At 43.6% G+C, this 18,922-nt stretch overlaps 1 protein-coding gene, 1 long non-coding RNA gene and 3 other non-coding genes across 5 annotated transcripts in view; 4 read left to right on the forward strand and 1 right to left on the reverse strand.

Annotated features, from left to right (window-relative positions):
• The window catches only part of ZNFX1 (zinc finger NFX1-type containing 1), a 27,039-nt gene extending 21,127 nt beyond the window's left edge, over positions 1–5,912 (reverse strand). Inside the window, exons 1-2 of the mRNA XM_069548773.1 lie at positions 5,367–5,912; positions 3,242–3,397 (exon numbers count right to left, since the gene is read on the reverse strand). Coding sequence (XP_069404874.1) covers positions 3,242–3,302 — 61 coding nt within the window. The 5' untranslated portion in view covers positions 3,303–3,397; positions 5,367–5,912. The remainder of the gene's footprint in view (positions 1–3,241; positions 3,398–5,366) is intronic.
• Positions 5,492–8,751, forward strand: LOC138417802 (uncharacterized). Its single transcript, XR_011248287.1, has 5 exons — positions 5,492–6,153; positions 6,467–6,575; positions 7,370–7,434; positions 7,729–7,805; positions 8,534–8,751. It is a non-coding gene; the product is annotated as an uncharacterized lncRNA (long non-coding RNA).
• LOC138417935 (small nucleolar SNORD12/SNORD106) lies at positions 6,302–6,393 on the forward strand. The gene has a single exon (XR_011248352.1). It is a non-coding gene; the product is annotated as a small nucleolar SNORD12/SNORD106 (small nucleolar RNA).
• Positions 7,200–7,290, forward strand: LOC138417937 (small nucleolar SNORD12/SNORD106). The gene has a single exon (XR_011248354.1). It is a non-coding gene; the product is annotated as a small nucleolar SNORD12/SNORD106 (small nucleolar RNA).
• LOC138417936 (small nucleolar SNORD12/SNORD106) lies at positions 7,513–7,604 on the forward strand. The gene has a single exon (XR_011248353.1). It is a non-coding gene; the product is annotated as a small nucleolar SNORD12/SNORD106 (small nucleolar RNA).
• Positions 8,752–18,922: the final 10,171 nt, after the last annotated feature.

Below are 18,922 nucleotides of genomic sequence, written 5' to 3' on the forward strand. Positions count from 1 at the left end.
TTTATTGGGAAAACTCTATTGATTTCTAGGGCCATAGTTTCTGTCTCTAAACAATTAGGTCACAGGCAACAGAGGCATCAAGTGGGGTAAAAGTATACAGGGAAATATATATTTGAACTTTGCTCAGTATCAGATGGCAAAGGGGAAGGTAGGACTTCCTTTCCCAAGATGTTTTTGAGCCAAATAATAGATTGTGAAGGAAACCGAAAAACGAAACTCAAGTTCTGTTTCAGGTCTGAAAAATGAAACTCAAACTTTGATTCAGGAAACTGAAAAATGAAACTTAACTCTTCCTCCTTTCTGCAGCACGAGTTCGTCTACATAGTACTTCTTTATTCCCAATCCTCAGACAAGGAGGTCTGCAGAAGAGCAGAGGTGCCCAGCAGACAAAGGAAAGCTAACGCCATCCTGTGGATGAGGCTGAACGTGTCTTTCTTGATCTGCCACACATTTCATAAGTGACCTTGGCCAATCTACCCAAGCCCATTTTCTTTCACTTTCCTTTCCTCTAAAACTGAGTCTGGAGCTGACCCAACTTAGCAGAATGACTTGGAGAGTTTAAAAACAAATAAACAAAATAAGACTGTATGCAATGATTTGATGATAACAAATGTTATGAAAGTTTCAAATGAATATCATATTCAAGACGACTGTGCCATTTCATGTCGTCAGATCCAAAAAAAATCTACTAATGTACATATTTCCTTGTAACTGTTGCTTTTACATTTACTTTTCAGACTCCCAAGATATCATTAAATTTAGTCCTACTTTTAATACTGGTAAAAAGTCCTACTTTTAATGCTGGTCTGATTAGAAGACAATGTTTTGGAAGAATGGAAAATTGTATTATTTCTCAACCTTTCAACATTCACATAGCTCATAAAATAATAGTCTACAGTTCTTCCTCATCTGTTCCACAACTGAAATTTGGAGGATATATTGCAAACTTAGGAAAAGGCAAGGCTCCATTCAGTTTTGTTTTAGTTCTGAGCAAACAGAATAATCATTGCAATTGAGTGATGTTTTTGGAACTAACTTTGCTTTGGTGACTAGGACTCTATACACATACCATCAAACACATAGCTACTAGCTATGTGTAGCTATTAAGCATCTTAAATGTGACTAGTCTGAATTAAGATGTGTAAACTGACACATGGAATTTTGAAGCCTTAACAGAAAAAAAGTTAAAAACCTCATTAAAATTTTTTATATTGGTAACATCTGAAAATGATAATACTGAATACTTCCAGGGAATAAACACAAAATTGAAATTGCTGAAGTACTATGAACACTAATTAGAAAAGGCAGGTGCACACTTATATTCTTCACAGCATTATTTACAATAGCCAAGATATGGAAGCAGCCTGAGTAAATTAAGAAAGAAGATGTGGGGTATACACACACACACACACACAATGGACTATAACTCAGCTATAAAAAGAACTAAATCTTACAGTTTTTAACAACAAGGGTGGACCTAGAGGGTATTACGGTAAATGAAATAAGGCAGAGAAAGACAAATACTCTATGACTTTACTTATATGTGGAACTTTAAAAAAACAAAAGAAATGAACAAACACACACAAAAAGAAACAAAATTATAGATACAGAGAATAAACAGGTGATTACCACCGGGGAGGGAAGTAGGGGAAGAAGAGAAGTAGGTGAGGCAGATTAAGAGGTACAAACCCCCAGTTATAAGATTAATAAATAGTAGAGAAATAATGTACAACACAATAAATGTAGTTAACACTGCTATATATTATATATTAAAGTTTTTAAGAGAGTAAATCCTAAGATTTACCCTAAAAATCCTAATTTTTTCCTTTATCACAAGGAAAAAACTTTTTTCTGTTTCTTTGGTTTTGTCTCTATATGAGATGATGGATGTTCACTAAACTTATTCTGGTAATCATTTCATGATATATATTTAAGTCAAATTATTATGCTATATACCTTAAACTTACACAGTGCTATATGTCAATTATATTTCCATAAAACTAGAAGGAAAAAACTCCAAGAAAAGAACTATAATAATAAAATATATTCAATTATAATCAAATGATATTATTTGGATATACCGGCTTAAATAAGACAAATATCAAATTTTATTAAATGATTATTTAGTATTAAGTTTTAAAATTTCATGTCACCTGTTTTTTGTTTTTAATGATGCTACTAGAACATCAAAAATTATGTTTTTGGCTTGCATTATGTTTCTACTGGATAATGCTGCTCTAAACCAGTTATTGCCATTTCTAATACCTCATCTCTACTTTTGCTAAAGTGAACTGTACCATTTTAGAAGCTCTCTTAAGGAAAGGGGAGGGCTGTCTCGTCTCAAAGTCACTCATGCTGTAACTAAGGAATAAATCATTCTCAGTTTTTTTTTGACTTTGCTGCTCGGCCTGCAAGATCTTAGTTCCACAACCAGGGACTAACCCTGGCCATTGCAGGAAAGTACCAAGTCCTGGAGAAGAAAATGGCAACCCACTCCAGTATTCTTGCCTGGAGAATCCCACGGATGGAGGAGCCTGGTGGGCTACAGTCCATGGGTTTGCAAAGAGTCGGACACGACTGAGCGACTTCACTTCACTTCACCAAGTCTTAACCACTGGACCTCCAGGGAATTCTCAAGAATAAACCATTCTTTACTTGAGAGATGCAGTCAATTTTGGTGGGCCTGCTCATCCATAAGGAACTTGATTTCCTTCCCATTATAGATTTTCTTCAACTTATGTTAGGTTATTTTCTGATAAGCCCACTATAAGTTCAAAACATTGTTAAAAAGGCACTAAATACACCTAATCTATCAAACATCATAGCTTAGCCAAGCCTACCTTTAATGTGCTCAGAACATGAACAATAGCCTACAGCTGGGCAAACTCATCTAACACAATGCCTATTTTATAACAAAGTGTTGAATATTTCATGTAATTTACTGAATAATGTACTGAAAGAATAAAATGGTTGTCTGGATACAAGTGGTTTTGAGTGTATTAATTGCTTGCTCTTCGAACAGCAAGGCTGACTGGGAGCAGAAGCTCACTGCTGCTGCCCAGCATCACGAGAGAGCATCTTACCACACACGTATTGCTAGCCCAGGAAAAGTTCAAAATTCAAGTGTGAAGCACAGCTTCTACTCAATGCATATGGCTTTTGGACTATCTTGTAAAGTCAAAAATCATAAGTGGAACCAACATCAATCTGGGATCATCTGAGAGTAGAAAATCTTGCTCACCTCTGTGGTTAATACGAGGATTCCTGGGTCCCACCTCTGGACAAGGTCTTCGGTCCTCCATGTCTGAGTCACCTGATCTCCTCCACGGTCACGTTATTTCAGTTGTCTGAAAGTCTGCACGGTTTGACAGTTTTCAGTGCCTTTGAAACACAGCATCTAGCAGAAAAAGAAAAAAACAAACACCCAAATAATATCAGGCTAATCCTTCTACCTCTATATCTTAATGCTTTGTTAACTAAGACTGAAACACAGATTTTAATCATGTGTACAAGTGTTCAACTCTGTGAATGCCCAATTATGATACAAAATGGGAAATTCACAATTTAGGATCAAATTCCAAAGGATCAAATTCCCCCTTCCCTGCATCCTTGTATTTTCTTGAGGTTAAGTGAGTGTCATCATTTCCCATTCAAAACTCCTGTTTGGTTTATACCTTTAGCCAAGTTACTTAATCAGTTGCTAGGTTTCATTTTCCTCTCCTATAAAGCAAACAAATATTGTTGCCAGGACAGAAAAAAGTACACTTTTATTAACCCCAAAATCATGTATTCGCCACTCCACCCAACACTTCTATTATATAATACTCTATAGCTTGCAGTACTCTATAGTTTGTAAATAATTAGTGAGCAGATATCCCTATACTACTCTCTGGAACAGAGCCAAACTGATTAAGCCCTCCCCTCCACAGGAGCAAGAATAAAGAAATAATATGTTTCAAAAACCAGGAGGCTTAACATCTACTGGATACTGTTTTCTCAGGACCAACTATAAACAGAAATCTGCAGTTCCTTCCTTCTTTCTTCTATCTTGATTTGCAAAGGTAGTCCTACAGGAGTAAGAGGAAATCCCTGTAAAGGAAACTTCTCCATCCTACTCATACACATCATGTGGGCTGGGGAAAGAGTGGGTAATTGAGAGTTCACAGCAAAGGGACCTTTTCCAACTGTCCCTCTCATTAAGTTTTAACACATTCATACTTGGAAACTGTGAACAGATCTGGCATTATATGAGGAGTAGTTTTTATCTTCATGGGAAAAAGGAGTCCCCTTCCTTCCTGCTGGGAATATTTTTTGAATCTCATCTCTCATTTTATCAAACCCAGTTCTCAAGGCACAAGTTCAACATTTAGTTTTTCTGTTTAACTATAAAAACTTCTCAGGGAACAATTCCTTCTCTTGTTGCAAAAAAAATACTAAAATAGAAACTCACAAATTTCTGGGATAAAAGATACAGAAGAAAAGAAAGCAGAAAGGCAAGGAAAAGGAGAAGCAGGGAGGAACAGGAAATGCTACCAAAAAAGCAAACTAGAGTGGGTTTCTTTGGGAATCAAAGCCTCAAAGGACAGGAAGAAGAAAATCAGTGACGTTCAAGCCAATGGAAGAGTTAAATCAGAGAAGAATGTAATTTACCAGAGTGGAATGAAAAATGTTAGAGGAAGTCTCCAGGCTCCTGAGAGAGTAGAAGAAAGGATGGAGAAGTCCCTGACACCCAGGGCCTCAGCAGGTCCTGATGGAGCTATTATAGGGTCAAGGGACAGCCAGGGCTGGGTGGGGCCACGAAGAAGGTGCCCTGGCAAGGCTGAAGCCTGGAGCGGCTGGAGAGGTTGGGGAGACTGCAAGAGGTTTGGGGTTCTCAAGAGGAGGGCGGAACTGAGCTCAGCTGGGGGTTGCCTGCTGAAGCGCCGGGGGCAGGGAGGGGGGCGCCTGGAAATAGGGATGGGGAGTCTAGGTGCGGAGGGTGCTTCTAGAAGAAGGGGGATGAGTGAGGAGATGGAAGGTGAGGATGAACGAGGGGCTGTGGGAGAAAGTGAGGACGGGGATGTGGGGGACAGAGGGGAACTAGATGATGAGGATGTAGGCGGAGGAGGTGATGGAGACGCTGAGGAGGGTGAGAGGGACGCTGGGAAGAGGGGACAGGGGCTCAGATGGATGATGGGGGCGCTGAGGGGGTGACGAGCGCGGAGATGGGTGATGGAGGTCCTCAGAGAGTGATAGGGGGGCTGAGGCGGGTGATGGGGACGCGGGGGCTGAGGGGGTGGCGGGGCAGGGTAAGGGCGGCCCGGGCGCCGAGTGGCAGCGGGCGGGACCAAGTGTGGGACAGGGGCGCGGGGCAGGGGGTCGCTCACCGGGCTCCGGTGCGTCCTCTCTCCGCCGCCGCCGCCGCCGCCGCCGCCGACTGGCACTCGGACTTGGGCCCAGGCAGGTTAGCGGCCCCGCCCGGCGCCGCGCACTTTCGGTTTCCCGGCTCCTCAGACACGGGGCGGGGCGAGGGGCCGGCCGGCAGGAAGACGGGGGGAGGAGGAGGAGGGGGTGGGGGTGGAGGTGGCCAGGGCGCCGAGCGAGGGGCCAGGCCCTGGCACAGCCGGCACCCCCCGCCCTGAGGCCCGTCAGGGGCGGGCGGATGCGCGGGCGTCGCCTCAGCTACCCCAGGCGCCTGGGCCGGAGGGCTCGGGCGGGCGCCGCTGAAGGGAGGGGACTGCGGGGGGCGGGTTAACAGCACCCAAGGCCGTTGTAGGCTTCAGCCGTCCCCAAAGGAGCGGGGACCCGGCGCAAGGCTCGGTGCCTGTGAAGCGCAACATGGCGACAAGGCCGACGGCACCCGGAGGCCTAGTAGGTACTGAGAACGGGCGAGGCTAAAGCGGCCTGGACGACCATTAAGACCTCTTACGTCTGGGCGGCGCGGAGACTACATTTCCCAGAGGGCCTCGCGCGGCGCGGGCTTGGCGGGGGCGGGGAAAAGGAAGCGCCTCGGAGCCAGTGCGCAGGCGTGAGAGTCCCCGCTGGCTACTTAAGGGAGGCTCGCTCGCTGTTCTTCCTTTCGCGTCTGCGGCGCTCTCTCTTCCTTGTGGTGTGCTGTCTGTTCCTCATCCGATGTCGTATCAACCCTGGAATCAGAATTTGCTACTGTACGTGGTGAGTAGAAACCTCGCTTCTGCATCTTTGCGCCTCCTTTTCCCTCTTTGTGCCGTCGGCTCTCCTGGTGGTCCCCTCTCCTTTGACTGAATAGGTCTAAGCGTCGTTGGGGAGATGAATGAGAGCTGAAGAAACCTAGGGTTCCTCGGCCGGTGTAAATGATGAACTCACTTTTTTCCCCATCAGATCGACCATGTTGATGTCTTTGAATACTTGCCAGTTAATTCTGATAACACCGGCCTCAAAAGGCGGTGCCCTGTTCTCTTCTGACTGGAAAGATGGCGACTGACGACCTTTCTTTGTTGGTTTGCAGATTTGCGTGATCAGACGCTACAGAATGAATCTTGGCGGAGGGGTCCCTGCCGGGGCTCCAAGGGAACCACGTGTCGACAGGCAGAACCTTCAGCTTCCTGACGTCTGGAGTAAGCACGTTTTTCTTTTTTTTGGCCTGTTGCAGGAATTTGTGCTCTGAGGAACCTCTTGGTTTGCTAGGCCGCCTTGCAGGGGAACAAAAGAGACTAAGGGTAACTAATAAGCATATTTTAGTTACTCGGTTTTCTTGAGGTATTCTGAATTCGTTTTATTATAATTCACAAAAACATATGTATTAGACACATTTCAAACTAGGATAAGTGAATCGGTGTTAATTTTTAAATGCTCCTTATGCCACATACTCAGATGCCCATTCCTTCCCTTTTTTAGTAATAAACAGCTTTTTGTACTTAAATTTCCAAATGGGTGCATACTGTGATACATTGCTTTTCTAAGGAAGGCCAAATGTTTCTTTTGACCATGTTAGTCTAATTTCAAAATGCCACCCTAATGCTGGGATGAATGCTCTGAAATGAAGTTTTCCTTACACCTGGCTGTGTTAGAAGTGATGACATGTTGCGTTCAAGTATGATGATATCCTGACAGTCAAAACGCTGCAGTCACTTAAGTAAAAGCCAACCATTTTCCCACAGCTCTTGCCAGCCACGCTGGTCTCTATCAAATATTAACTACAGAAAGCCGGGTGTTTGCCTTGTAGAGTCCAAGAGCTTCCTGCTGGCAATAATGATGACTGAACTTTTTTACCCGACAGATCGACCATGTTGATCTAACTTCTCTAAGCCAGTTTCTGTCTGATATGCCAACTTGAGCAGCTCTTCTGTCCCCTCACTGCTTTTGCATCTAGCTGACTTAACAGGTCATGTTTCAAATGTTTTCATCTCAGGCTCACTGTTGGCAGCAAACAGGCATTGAATGGACCGTGATGGATCCAGGACTGGGAGAGAATTTGTAAGTCATATCTGTTTAACTGCTTTTCTTTTGAAGGGGTTATCCCCCTATGTTCTACTTTTCTGTGACTCAAGTATGGCCATTGCAGCTGATGACTTGACTTTTTTCCCCATCAGATCGACCCTGTTGATCCAGCTGAACTATTAGCCAGTTTTGTCTGATGCGTTGGCCTCAAAGATAACTCCTATTTGTTTTCTGTTTACCACTGACTTTCTGTATGGTTTTTTTTTTTTTTTAGTGGGAATTGGACATCATTCAAATCATTTATCTTTGCTTCCTGTTACTTTCCTACAGGACCAGAGCCCTGTGTACATCAGGGCCTACATAGGTTGATGGCTGCCTGATTTCAGTTTGGTTCAGTTCTGTAATAGGTAAGATTTTTGTAAATTTTTGTCCGCTAGGTGTTAACCCCTTGGTAAAATGATAACTGAATGTGTTGCAGGTAGAGAAGTGTTGGGTTTGCCCACTTGGGAGTGACTTGGGGACCAGTTGCAAGTTGGGTTCCAAGTTACCTTTTGAGTTCCAGATGGCTTATAATTCATTATGAAAGACTGAATTCTTAACACTTAGTTGGATGCCAACCTCAATACATTACTCCATGTGCCTCTTAAACATGGCGGACAGACTCCTCTGTCCAGTGGCAAAGGAGTCTGGGTTTGATCCCCTGGTCAGAGAACTAGGTCCTATGTGCATCAGCTAAGGCCTGGTACAGCCAAGTCAATAGAAATAAATATTTTAAAACTAACTACTGCCTTGCATCATCACAGTGAGCAAATCGAGACAGTTTTTTTACCTTCTGCCTCTCTTCTTAAACATAACACTTTGTATGCCTGCTTATCCCCTTTACCTTCAGATGCCTCCATTTGTCCCTAAAGTATCCTTTGCATTTATTTCATGCAGAATGTTGAGTAGAATCAATATTTGGCATATCAGGAACAATATTGACTTTGATGGGCAGACCCTAGACTGGAAGCCTCCCTCCTTGGTCTGGTAACTAACTGTGCATCATCCTAGTTCCTGAAGTCTAGATACTCCAACATCCCAAACAGCCATTTGCATCCTAATGAAGTACTGATTGTGATGTATCTTTCTTTTTAAGGAATTTCAGCTGTGGAGTCAGAATGCAAGGCCTCTTGAGAAAGATGTACATTTACTTCTGAGAAAGCATGAAGATTTAGGTTGTTGTTTAACCTGAGTGTCCAGAGGTAAAAATCTTGTGGCTGTTGTGAAAAATGTAGTGTTATATTAAGTTTTGGTTATTAAGGTTTTAACTTTGTAGCCTTCCTGTCTGGAGAAATAAAATCCTTTAAATGAAAATGCTGTTCTCTTGAGTCATTAGACCTTGAACCAAATGATACTGAGTTAAAAAAGGTGGATCCCACACTCTACATGACTTGTTGACATCCTCTGATAGTTCCCTTCCTCTCTTAACCTCCTAACCTTGATGAAACAAGCTAGCAAAAATTAAGAGACCTCGAGCCAATAAGGGAATAAGGGCTGCCTGATGGCTCAGGCAGTGAAGACTGCAGTTCAGGAGACCTGATTTCAATCCCTAGGTTGGGGAGATCTGGAGAAGAATGACAACCTACTCTGGTATCCTTGACTGGAGAATTCCATGGACAGCATCCTTGTGTGCTGCTGAACAAAGATTTTAGTCTTGGTTTTTTAATCTGTACTGCACTGCCTGTGGGATCGTAGTTGCCACTTAGAACAGCTGCAGCAGAAACAGTTTTTTTTTTTTTTGAAGCACAGAAAGTGTTGGACACAGCCCCCAGCAGGCTCTGTCCATGAAATGCTTTAGACAGAAATACTGTCAGTTCAGTTGCTCAGTCATGTCTGGACTCTGACCCCAGCATGCCTAGCTTCCCTGTCCATCACCAACTCCTGGAGCTTGCTCAAACTCAGGTCCATTGAGTTGGGTGATGCCATCAGATCCTCTCATGCTCTGTTGCTCCCTTCTGCCTTCAATCTCCCAGCATCAGTGTCTTTTCCAATGAGCATCAAGTAGCTAAAGTATTGGAGTTTTGCTTCAGCATCAGTTCTTCAATGAATATTCAGGGTTGATTTCCTTTAGGGTTGACTGGTTTGATCTTGCAGTCCAAGGGAATGAGAGTCTTCTCCAACACCACATTTCAAAAGCATCAGTTTGGTGCTCAGCTTTATAGTCAACTCACATCCATACATGACTGCTGAAAAAACCATATTGATTAGACGGATAGTCTAATGGGTGGTCATATCCTTATCCCGGGTGACTTCCTGCCCCAAGGATAATCTAGGTCTCCCACATCGCAGGCAGATTCTTTACTATTGGAGCCACCATCTATTCTCTGTATGCTGTGAGTACTCTTCCCATCTGTCCTCTCCCCACCTTACATGGTAACTGGTGGAGTCAATGGCCTGGGCTATCTTCCTCACTGTAACCTCTGACCTCATCTCTTTTCCTTCTTTTTCAGCCATATGAGATCTCCTAACTGTCCTTCAGGTTCACTCCAATCTGGAATGACCAGCCCTAACCCCTGCATGTTTCCCTCCGTTTACTCAAACACCACCTATGGGGACCTGTAGTAAATCCCCGCCACTTTCTATTCCCTTACGTTTTTTTACTGTGTAACAAATAGTGCCAATGCATATACAGTATGCATACATTATATGTAGCACATACATCATCTGTCTCCCTGCATTAGACCATGACCACGTAGAAAGCAACTTCCACTCTGTGGCCCCTCCATGGCATGTTGCAGTGCCTGGCCCAAGGTAGGTCACTCTAAATGTTAAACGAGTGCCTTGTGGGACTGCTAAGGCCCTTGACCTGCACACTTGTTACTCATTACAGCAGCCTTGTGAGGAGAGAACTACCATGATCCCCAGTCTAATTGCATAGATGAGGAAACAGGCTCAGAGAGCTCCCCAAATCTGTGTGAGACAGAATCAGTTCACACACCCTGACTTAACATTTGACTCCTTTTCTGTCTATAACTTATTGCCTTTTACCATAACAAGTATTTCCTGTTTTTCGCATCCCCTACAGTTTCTAAAGCTGCTTCTTGCACATAGTAGGTGCTCAGTGAGGCAAAACTGATTAAATGATTCCTTGAAGCATCACTTAACCCGGAAACCTGAAGACATATTGAGTCCACAGAATGCTTCTTAAAATGCACTCACGTGATCCATTCTGTAACTATTCATCAGGTATCTACCACGTGTCGGGCTCTGTTCTAGGTGCTACAGATACAGTAGTGGAAAAAAAAAATACTTGCCTGCATGGGACATGACATTGCTAGTAGAGGGAGGAACCGTAAAAAATAATGCTCTGTGTTATGATATTTAATAAGTGCAATGGAGAAAACTAAAGTGAGGAAAAGGAATAGAAATGTAAAGTTGCACATCTGAGTACAGAGCTGAACAAGATCAGGGAGTGAGTGGTTTATCAGTGGGATAGAACAGACCCAGTGCAAAAGCTTTGAGGTGAAAACCTGCTTGTTAGAAAGGAGGCCACTGTGGCTTCTCATGGAAAATTTGGAAGATCTGGTCAGAGTGGGCCCATTTTCTTACCTGATAATTGGCTGTGGCTGAGTAACACGTGTAGGTATGTTTTTATTTTAGCTCATTTATTTTTGGTTGCGCTGGGTGTTCGTTGCTGTGAGCAGGCTTTCTCTAGTTGAGGTGAACAGGGCTGCTCTAGGGGTGCACACGATTCTCACTGCAGTGATTTCTTTGTCAGGGAACACGGGTTTTAGGCACAAGGTAATTGTGCCCGGGCTTAGTTGTCCCATGGCATGTGGGTGTGTGGGATCTCGCGGAGCAGGGATTGAGCCTGTGCCCCTGCATTGGAAGCGTGGAGCCGTAGCAAGTGGACCACTAGGGAAGTCCCTGTATGTATGTTTTTAAGGTCATGCACTTTCTGTTTCCCCACATTGGTGTAGTTCCCTCTTTAACATACTTGCCCTTGTAGTAATAGGGGATGTGGGAATCCCACAGACAGGGGGATCAGGCAGGCTACAGTCCATGGGATTGAAAAGAGCTGGACACCACTTAGCAACTAAACAGCAAATGGCTAACATTTATTGAGCTCTTACTGTGTGTTAATTAAGTTCTTCACGTGTAATAAAACATTATTCTTCCAACAACTGTATGAGGCAGATTGTATTATTAAATATGTCAGTTGAAGAATCAGTCTCAGAGAGAGAAAACATCTTGTCTAAAGTTACACAGCCTGTAAGTAATAGAGCCAGGATTCAAACCCAGTCGGTCTGGCTCTTGAGTCTATAACCCTTGACTTAATGGCAGCCTCTTACTGAAATGCAGTCTTATAGGTAGGAGCCAATTTCCAGTTCTTACAAGTTCAAATTCTTCTGACTTCCTTGGTGAAACACCTCTGAGGTCAGAAGTGGCCCCGAATGCCTACCAGCCAGGGTTGGAGACATTCGCTTGAGAGCTTCCACGCAGCTTGAATCTCTCTCCTTTGCTATTACTGCTTCTTTGAACTCTGCAGGCAATGTTAGGGTTTAGCTGCTCAAACTCTCTGCATCTTGTCTCCCCAGCTTCAGTCTCACTAAACATTTGATGCTCCAGACTCATCCTACCTCTTTGTCCTCTTAGCTGAGGGACCTTGGGCACCTTCTTTACTTCCATAAGCCTCAGTTTCCTCATCTGTGAAATGGGATTCATAACAATACCTGCTTCAGAGAGTTGTAAGCATCAATAAAATCAGGTCTGTAAAGCACTTACCCCAGGCCTGGCACATAATAGAGACAAAATTCTTTTTTTTTTTTAATGCTGTTGCTCACAACCCCCCGTTCCTTTTTTTTTCTTTTTTCTTTTTTTTTTTTAATGTGGACCACTTTTAAAATCTTGGTTGAATTTGTGGCAATATTGTTTCTGTTTTCTGTTTTGGCTTTTTGACTGGAAATATCTGGGATCGTAGTTCCCTGACCAGGGATCAAACCCATACTCTCTTCAGTTCAGTTCAGTTTAGTCGCTCAATCGTGTCCGACTCTTTGTGACCCCATGAATCGCAGCACGCCAGGCCTCCCTGTCCATCACCAACTCACGGAGTTCACTAAGATTCATGTCCATCGAGTCAGTAATGCCATCCGGCCATCTCATCCTCGGTCGTCCCCTTATCCTCCTGCCCCCAATCCCTCCCAGCATCAGAGTCTTTTCCAATGAGTCAACTCTTCACATGCGGTGGTCAGAGTACTGGAGTTTCAGCTTTAGCATCATTCCTTCCAAAGAAATCCTAGGGTTGATCTCCTTCAGAATGGACTTGTTGGATCTCCTTGCAGTCCAAGGGACTCTCAAGAGTCTTCTCCAACACTACAATTCAAAAGCATCAATTCTTCGGCACTCAGCCTTCTTCACAGTCCAACTCTCACATCCATACATGACTACTGGAAAAACCATAGCCTTGACTAGACGGACCTTAGTCGGCAAAGTAATGTCTCTGCTTTTGAATACGCTATCTAGGTTGGTCATAACTTTTCTTCCAAGGAGGAAGCATCTTTTAATTTCATGACTGCAGTCACCATCTGCAGTGATTTGGGAGCCCAAAACATAAAGTCTGACACTGTTTCCACTGTTTCCCCATCTATTTCCCATGAAGTGATGGGACCGGATGCCATGATCTTCGTTTTCTGAATGTTGAGCTTTAAGTCAACCTTTTCACTCTCCTCTTTCACTTTCATCAAGAGGCTTTTTAGTTCCTCTTCACTTTCTGCCATAAGGGTGGTGTAATCTGCATATCTGAGGTTATTGGTATTTCTCCCGGCAATCTTGATTCCAGCTTGTGTTTCTTCCAGCCCAGAGTTTCTTATGATGTACTCTGCATATAAGTTAAATAAGCAGGGTTGGCAATATACAGCCTTAATGTACTCCTTTTCCTATTTGGAACCAGTCTGTTGTTCCATGTCCAGTTCTAACTGTTGCTTCCTGACCTGCATACAGATTTCTCAAGAGGCAGGGAAGGTGGTCTGGTGTTCCCATCTCTTGAAGAATTTTCCACAGTTTATTGTGATCCACATAGTCAAAGCTTTGGCATAGTCAATAAAGCAGAAATAGATGTGTTTCTGGAACTCTTGCCTTTTCCATGATCCAGTGGATGTTGGCAATTTGATCTCTGGTTCCTCTGCCTTTTCTAAAACCAGCTTGAACATCAGGAAGTTCACGGTTCACATATTGCTGAAGCCTGACTTGGAGAATTTTGAGAATTACTTTACTAGCATGTGAGATGAGTGCAATTGTGCAATAGTTTGAGCATTCTTTGGCATTGCCTTTCTTTGGGATTGGAATGAAAACGGACCTTTTCCAGTCCTGTGGCCACTGCTGAGTTTTCCAAATTTGCTGGCATATTGAGTGCAGCACTTTCACAGCATCATCTTTCAGGATTTGAAAGAGCTCAACTGGAATTCCATCACCTCCACTAGCTTTGTTCGTAGTGATGCTTTCTAAGGCCCACTTGATTCACATTCCAGTGTGAAGTCTGGCTCTAAGTGAGTGATTACACCATCGTGATTATCTGGGTCATGAAGATCTTTTCTGTACAGTTCTTCTGTGTATTCTTGCCACCTCTTCTTAATATCTTCTGCTACTGTTAGGTCCATACCATTTCTGTCCTTTATCAAGCCCATCTTTGCATGAAGTGTTCCCTTGGTATCTCTAATTTTCTTGAAGAGATCTCTAGTCTTTCCCATTCTGTTCTTTTCCTCTATTTCTTTGCATTGATCACAAAAGAAGGTTTTCTTATCTCTTCTTGTTATTCTTTGGAACTCTGAATTCAGATGCTTATATCTTTCCTTTTCTCCTTTGCTTTTCACCTCTCTTCTTTTCAAAGCTATTTGTAAGGCCTCCCCAGACAGCCATTTTGCCTTTTTGCATTTCTTTTCTATGGGGATGGTCTTGATCCCTGTCTCCTGTACAATGTCAGGAACCTCATTCCATAGGAGATCAGGCACTCTATCTATCAGATCTAGGCCCTTAAATCTCTTTCTCACTTCCACTGTATAATCATAAGGGATTTGATTTAGGTCATACCTGAATGGTCTAGTGGTTTTCCCTACTTTCTTCAATTTAAGTCTGAATTTGGTAATAAGGAGTTCATGATCAGAGCCACAGTCAGCATATCTTGTTTTTGTTGACTGTATAGAGCTTCTCCATCTTTGGCTGCAAAGAATATAATCAATCTGATTTTGGTGTTGACCATCTGGTGATGTCCATGTGTAGAGTCTTCTCTTGTGTTGTTGGAAGACAGTGTTTGCTATGACTAGTGAGTTCTCTTGGCAAAACTCTATTAGCCTTTGCCCTGCTTCATTCTGCATTCCAAGGCCAAATTTTCCTGTTACTCCAGGTATCTCTTGACTTCCTACTTTTGCATTCCAGTCCCCTATAATGAAAAGGACATCATTTTGGGGTATTAGTTCTAAAAGGTCTTGTAGGTCTTCATAGAACCATTTAACTTCAGATTCTTCAGCGTTACTGGTTGGGGCATAGACTTGGATTACCATGATATTGAATGGTTTGCCTTGGAAATGAACAGAGATCATTCTGTCGCTTTTGAGATTGCATCCAAGTACTGCATTTCAGACTCTTTTGTTGACCATGATGGCTACTCCATTTCTTCTGAGGGATTCCTGCCCACAGTAGTAGATAAAATGGTCGTCTGAGTTAAATCCACCTATTCCAGTCCATTTTAGTTTGCTGATTCCTAGAATGTCAATGTTTACTCTCGCCATCTCTTGTTTGACCACTTCCAATTTGCCTTGATTCATGGACCTGACATTCCAGGTTCCTATGCAATACTGCTCTTTATAGCATCAGACCTTGCTTCTATCACCAGTCACATCCACAACTGGGTATTGTTTTTGCTTTGGTTCCATCCCTTCATTCTTTCTGGAGTTATTTCTCCACTGCTCTCCAGTAGCATATTGGGTACCTACTGAACTGGGGAGTTCCTCTTTCAGTATCCTATAATTTTGCCTTTTCATACTGTTCATGGGGTTCTCAAGGCAAGAATACTGAAGTAGTTTGCCATTCCCTTCTCCAGTGGACCACATTCTGTCAGACCTCTCCACCATGACCCGCCCATCTTGGGTTGCCCTGCGGGCATGGCTTAGTTTCATTGAGTTAGACAAGGCTGTGGTCCTAGTGTGATTATATTGACTAGTTTTCTGTGAGTATGGTTTCAGTGTGTCTGCCCTCTGATGCCCTCTTGCCACACCTACCATCTTACTTGGGTTTCTTTTATCTTGGGCATGGGGTATCTCTTCATGGCTGCTCCAGCAAAGTGCAGCCACTGCTCCTTACCTTGGATGAGGGGTATCTCCTCACCACTGCCCTTCCTGACCTTCAACATGGGATGGCTCCTCTAGGCCCTCCTGTGCCCACGCAGCCATCGCTCCTTGGACATGAGGTTGCTCCTCCCGGCCGCCGCCCCTGGCCTCGGACAGACAAAGCCTTAACCACTGAGCTGTCAGGGAAGTCCCGAAACATAATTCATATCTAGTGAATAAAATCTTCCTGCCACATTGAGATGGAAGAAGATCTATGTTCGAGAGATGGAAGAAGTGAGCTCATTGAGTGCTTACCATGTGTGACATTGTGTTAATTATTTTCTCTTTAATCCATACCCCACCCTGGTTTACTACCATCCTGTTTTATCCCTGAAACACCTACAAGATGGCGGAGTAGAAGGATGTGCACTCATCTTCTGCAAGAACTCCGAAATTACAACTTGCTGCTGAAAACCATCCACAGGAGAATGTTGGATCCCACCAAAAAAAGATACCCCACGTCTAAGGACAAAGGAGAAGCCCCAGCAAGATGGTAAGGGGGCGAAATTGCACTTAGAATCAAACCTCATATCCACCAGAGATGCTCAGAGGGCTCAAACAAAACCTTGTGCACACCAGGAAACCCCACACTGAGCCAGACCTGCCTTTGAGTGTTGAGCGTCTCCTGCAGAGGTGTGGGCCAACAGTGGCCAGCCACAGGGGCAGGGGCTCTGGGTGCAGCAGACCTGGGTATGGCATAAGCCTTCTTGGAGGAGGTCACCATTAACCCACCATAGAGCTGCCAGAACTTACACAGGTCTGGGGAAACAGACTGTTGCAGGGCACAAACAAAACCTTGTGTGCATCAGGACCCAAGAGAAAGGAGCAGTGACCCCACAAGAGACTGACTTAGACTTGCCTGGGAGTGTCCAGGAGTCTCCAGCAGGGGCGTGGGTCGGTGGTGGCCTGCTGCAGGGTTGGGGACACTGAGTGCAACAGTGCATCATGGGACCTTTTGAAGGAGGTCACCATTATCTTCATTACCTCCACCATGGTTTGGCCTCAGGCCAAACAACAGGGAGGGAACACAGCCCTGCCCATCAACAAAAAATTAAAGATACACTGAGCATGGCCCCACTCATCAGAACAAGACCCAGTTTCCCCCACTGGAGTCAGTCTCTCCCATCAGGAAGCTTCCATAAGCCTCTTCTCCTTACCCATCAGAGGGCAGACAGAAAGCAAACCACAATCACAGAAAACTAATTAAACACATCACATGGACCACAGCCTTGTCTAACAAAGAAATTATGAGCCATACCGTGTAGGGCCACCCAAGATGGACGGGTCATGGTGGAGAGTTCTGGCAAAACATGGTCCACTGGAGAAGGGAATGGCAAACCATTTCAGTATTCTTGCCTTGAGAACCCCATGAGCAGTATGAAGAAGCAGAAAGATAGGATAATGAAAGATGAACTCCCCAGGTCGGTAGGTGCCCAATATGCTACTGGAGATCAGTGGAGAAATAACTCCAGAAAGAATGAAGAGATGAAGCCAAAGCAAAAACAATGCCCAATTGTGGATGTGACTGGTGATGGAAGTAAGGTCCAATGCTGTAAAGAGCAACATTGCATAGGAACCTGGAATGTTAGGTCCATGAATCAAGGCAAATTGGAAGTGGTCAAACAGGAGATGGCAAGAGTGAACGTCGATATTTTAGGAATCAGTGAACTAAAATGGATTGGAATGGGTGAATTTAACTCAGATGACCATTATATCTACTACTGTGGGCAGGAATCCCTTAAAAGAAATGGTGTAGCCCTCATGGTCAACAAAAGAGTCTGAAATGCAGTACTTGGATGCAATCTCAAAAACAATAGAATGATCTCTGTTCATTTCAAGGCAAATCATTCAATATCACAGTAATTTAAGTCTATGGCCCAACCAGTAATGCTGAAAAAGCTGAAATTGAATGGTTCTATGAAGACCTACAAGACCTTTTAGAACTAACACTCAAAAAAAATGTCCTTTTCATTATAGGGGACTGGAATGCAAAAGTAGGAAGTCAGGAGACACCTGGAGTAACAGGCAAATTTGGCCTTGGAATGTGGAGTGAAGCAGGGCAAAGGCTAATAGAGTTTTGCCAAGAGAACTCACTAGTCATAGCAAACACTCTCTTCCAACAACACAAGAGAAGACTCTACACATGGACATCACCAGATGGTCAACACCGAAATCAGATTGATTATATTCTTTGCTGTCAAAGATGGAGAAGCTCTATACAGTCAGCAAAAACAAGACCAGGAGCTGACTGTGGCTCAGATCATGAGCTCCTTATTGCCAAATTCAGACTGAAATTGAAGAAAGTAGGGAAAACCACTAGACCATTCAGGTATGACCTAAATCAAATCCCTTATGATTATACACTGGAAGTGAGAAAGAGATTCAAGGGATTAGATTTCATAGACAGAGTGCCTGAAGAACTATGGATGGAAGTTCATGACATGGTACAGGAGGCAGGCATCAAGACCATCCCCATGGAAAAGAAATGCAAAAAGGCAAAATGGTTGTCTGAGGAGGCCTTACAAATAGCGAGAAAAGAAAAGCTAAAGGCAATGGAGAAAAGGAGAGATATACCCATTTGAATGCAGAGTTCCAAAGAATAGCAAGGAGAGATAAGAAAGCCTTCCTCAGTGATCAATGCAAAGAAATAGAGGAAAACAATAGAATGGGAAAGACTAGAGATCTCTCCAAGATAATCAGAGATACCAAGGAAACATTGCTTGCAAAGATGGGTACAATAAAAGACAGAAATTGTATGGACCTAACAGAAGCAGAAGATATTAAGTAGAGGTGGCAAGAATACACAGAACTGTACAAAAAAGATCTTCATGACCAAGATAATCACGATGGTGTGATCACTCACTTAGAGCCAGACTTCACACTGGAATGTGAAGTCAAGTGGGCCTTAGAAAGCATCACTACGAACAAAGCTAGTGGAGGTGATGGAATTCCAGTAGAGCTATCTCAAATCCTGAAAGATGATGCTGTGAAAGTGCTGCACTCAATATGCCAGCAAATTTGGAAAACTAAGCAGTGGCCACAGGACTGGAAAAGGTCCGTTTTCATTCCAATCCCAAAGAAAGGCAATGCCAAAGAACATCCAAGCTACTGCACAATTGCACTCATCTCACACACTAGCAAAGTAATGCTCAAAATTTTCCAAG

This window comes from Ovis canadensis, chromosome 13, assembly GCF_042477335.2.
Source record: "Ovis canadensis isolate MfBH-ARS-UI-01 breed Bighorn chromosome 13, ARS-UI_OviCan_v2, whole genome shotgun sequence".
In the NCBI taxonomy this organism is placed as follows: domain Eukaryota; kingdom Metazoa; phylum Chordata; class Mammalia; order Artiodactyla; family Bovidae; genus Ovis; species Ovis canadensis.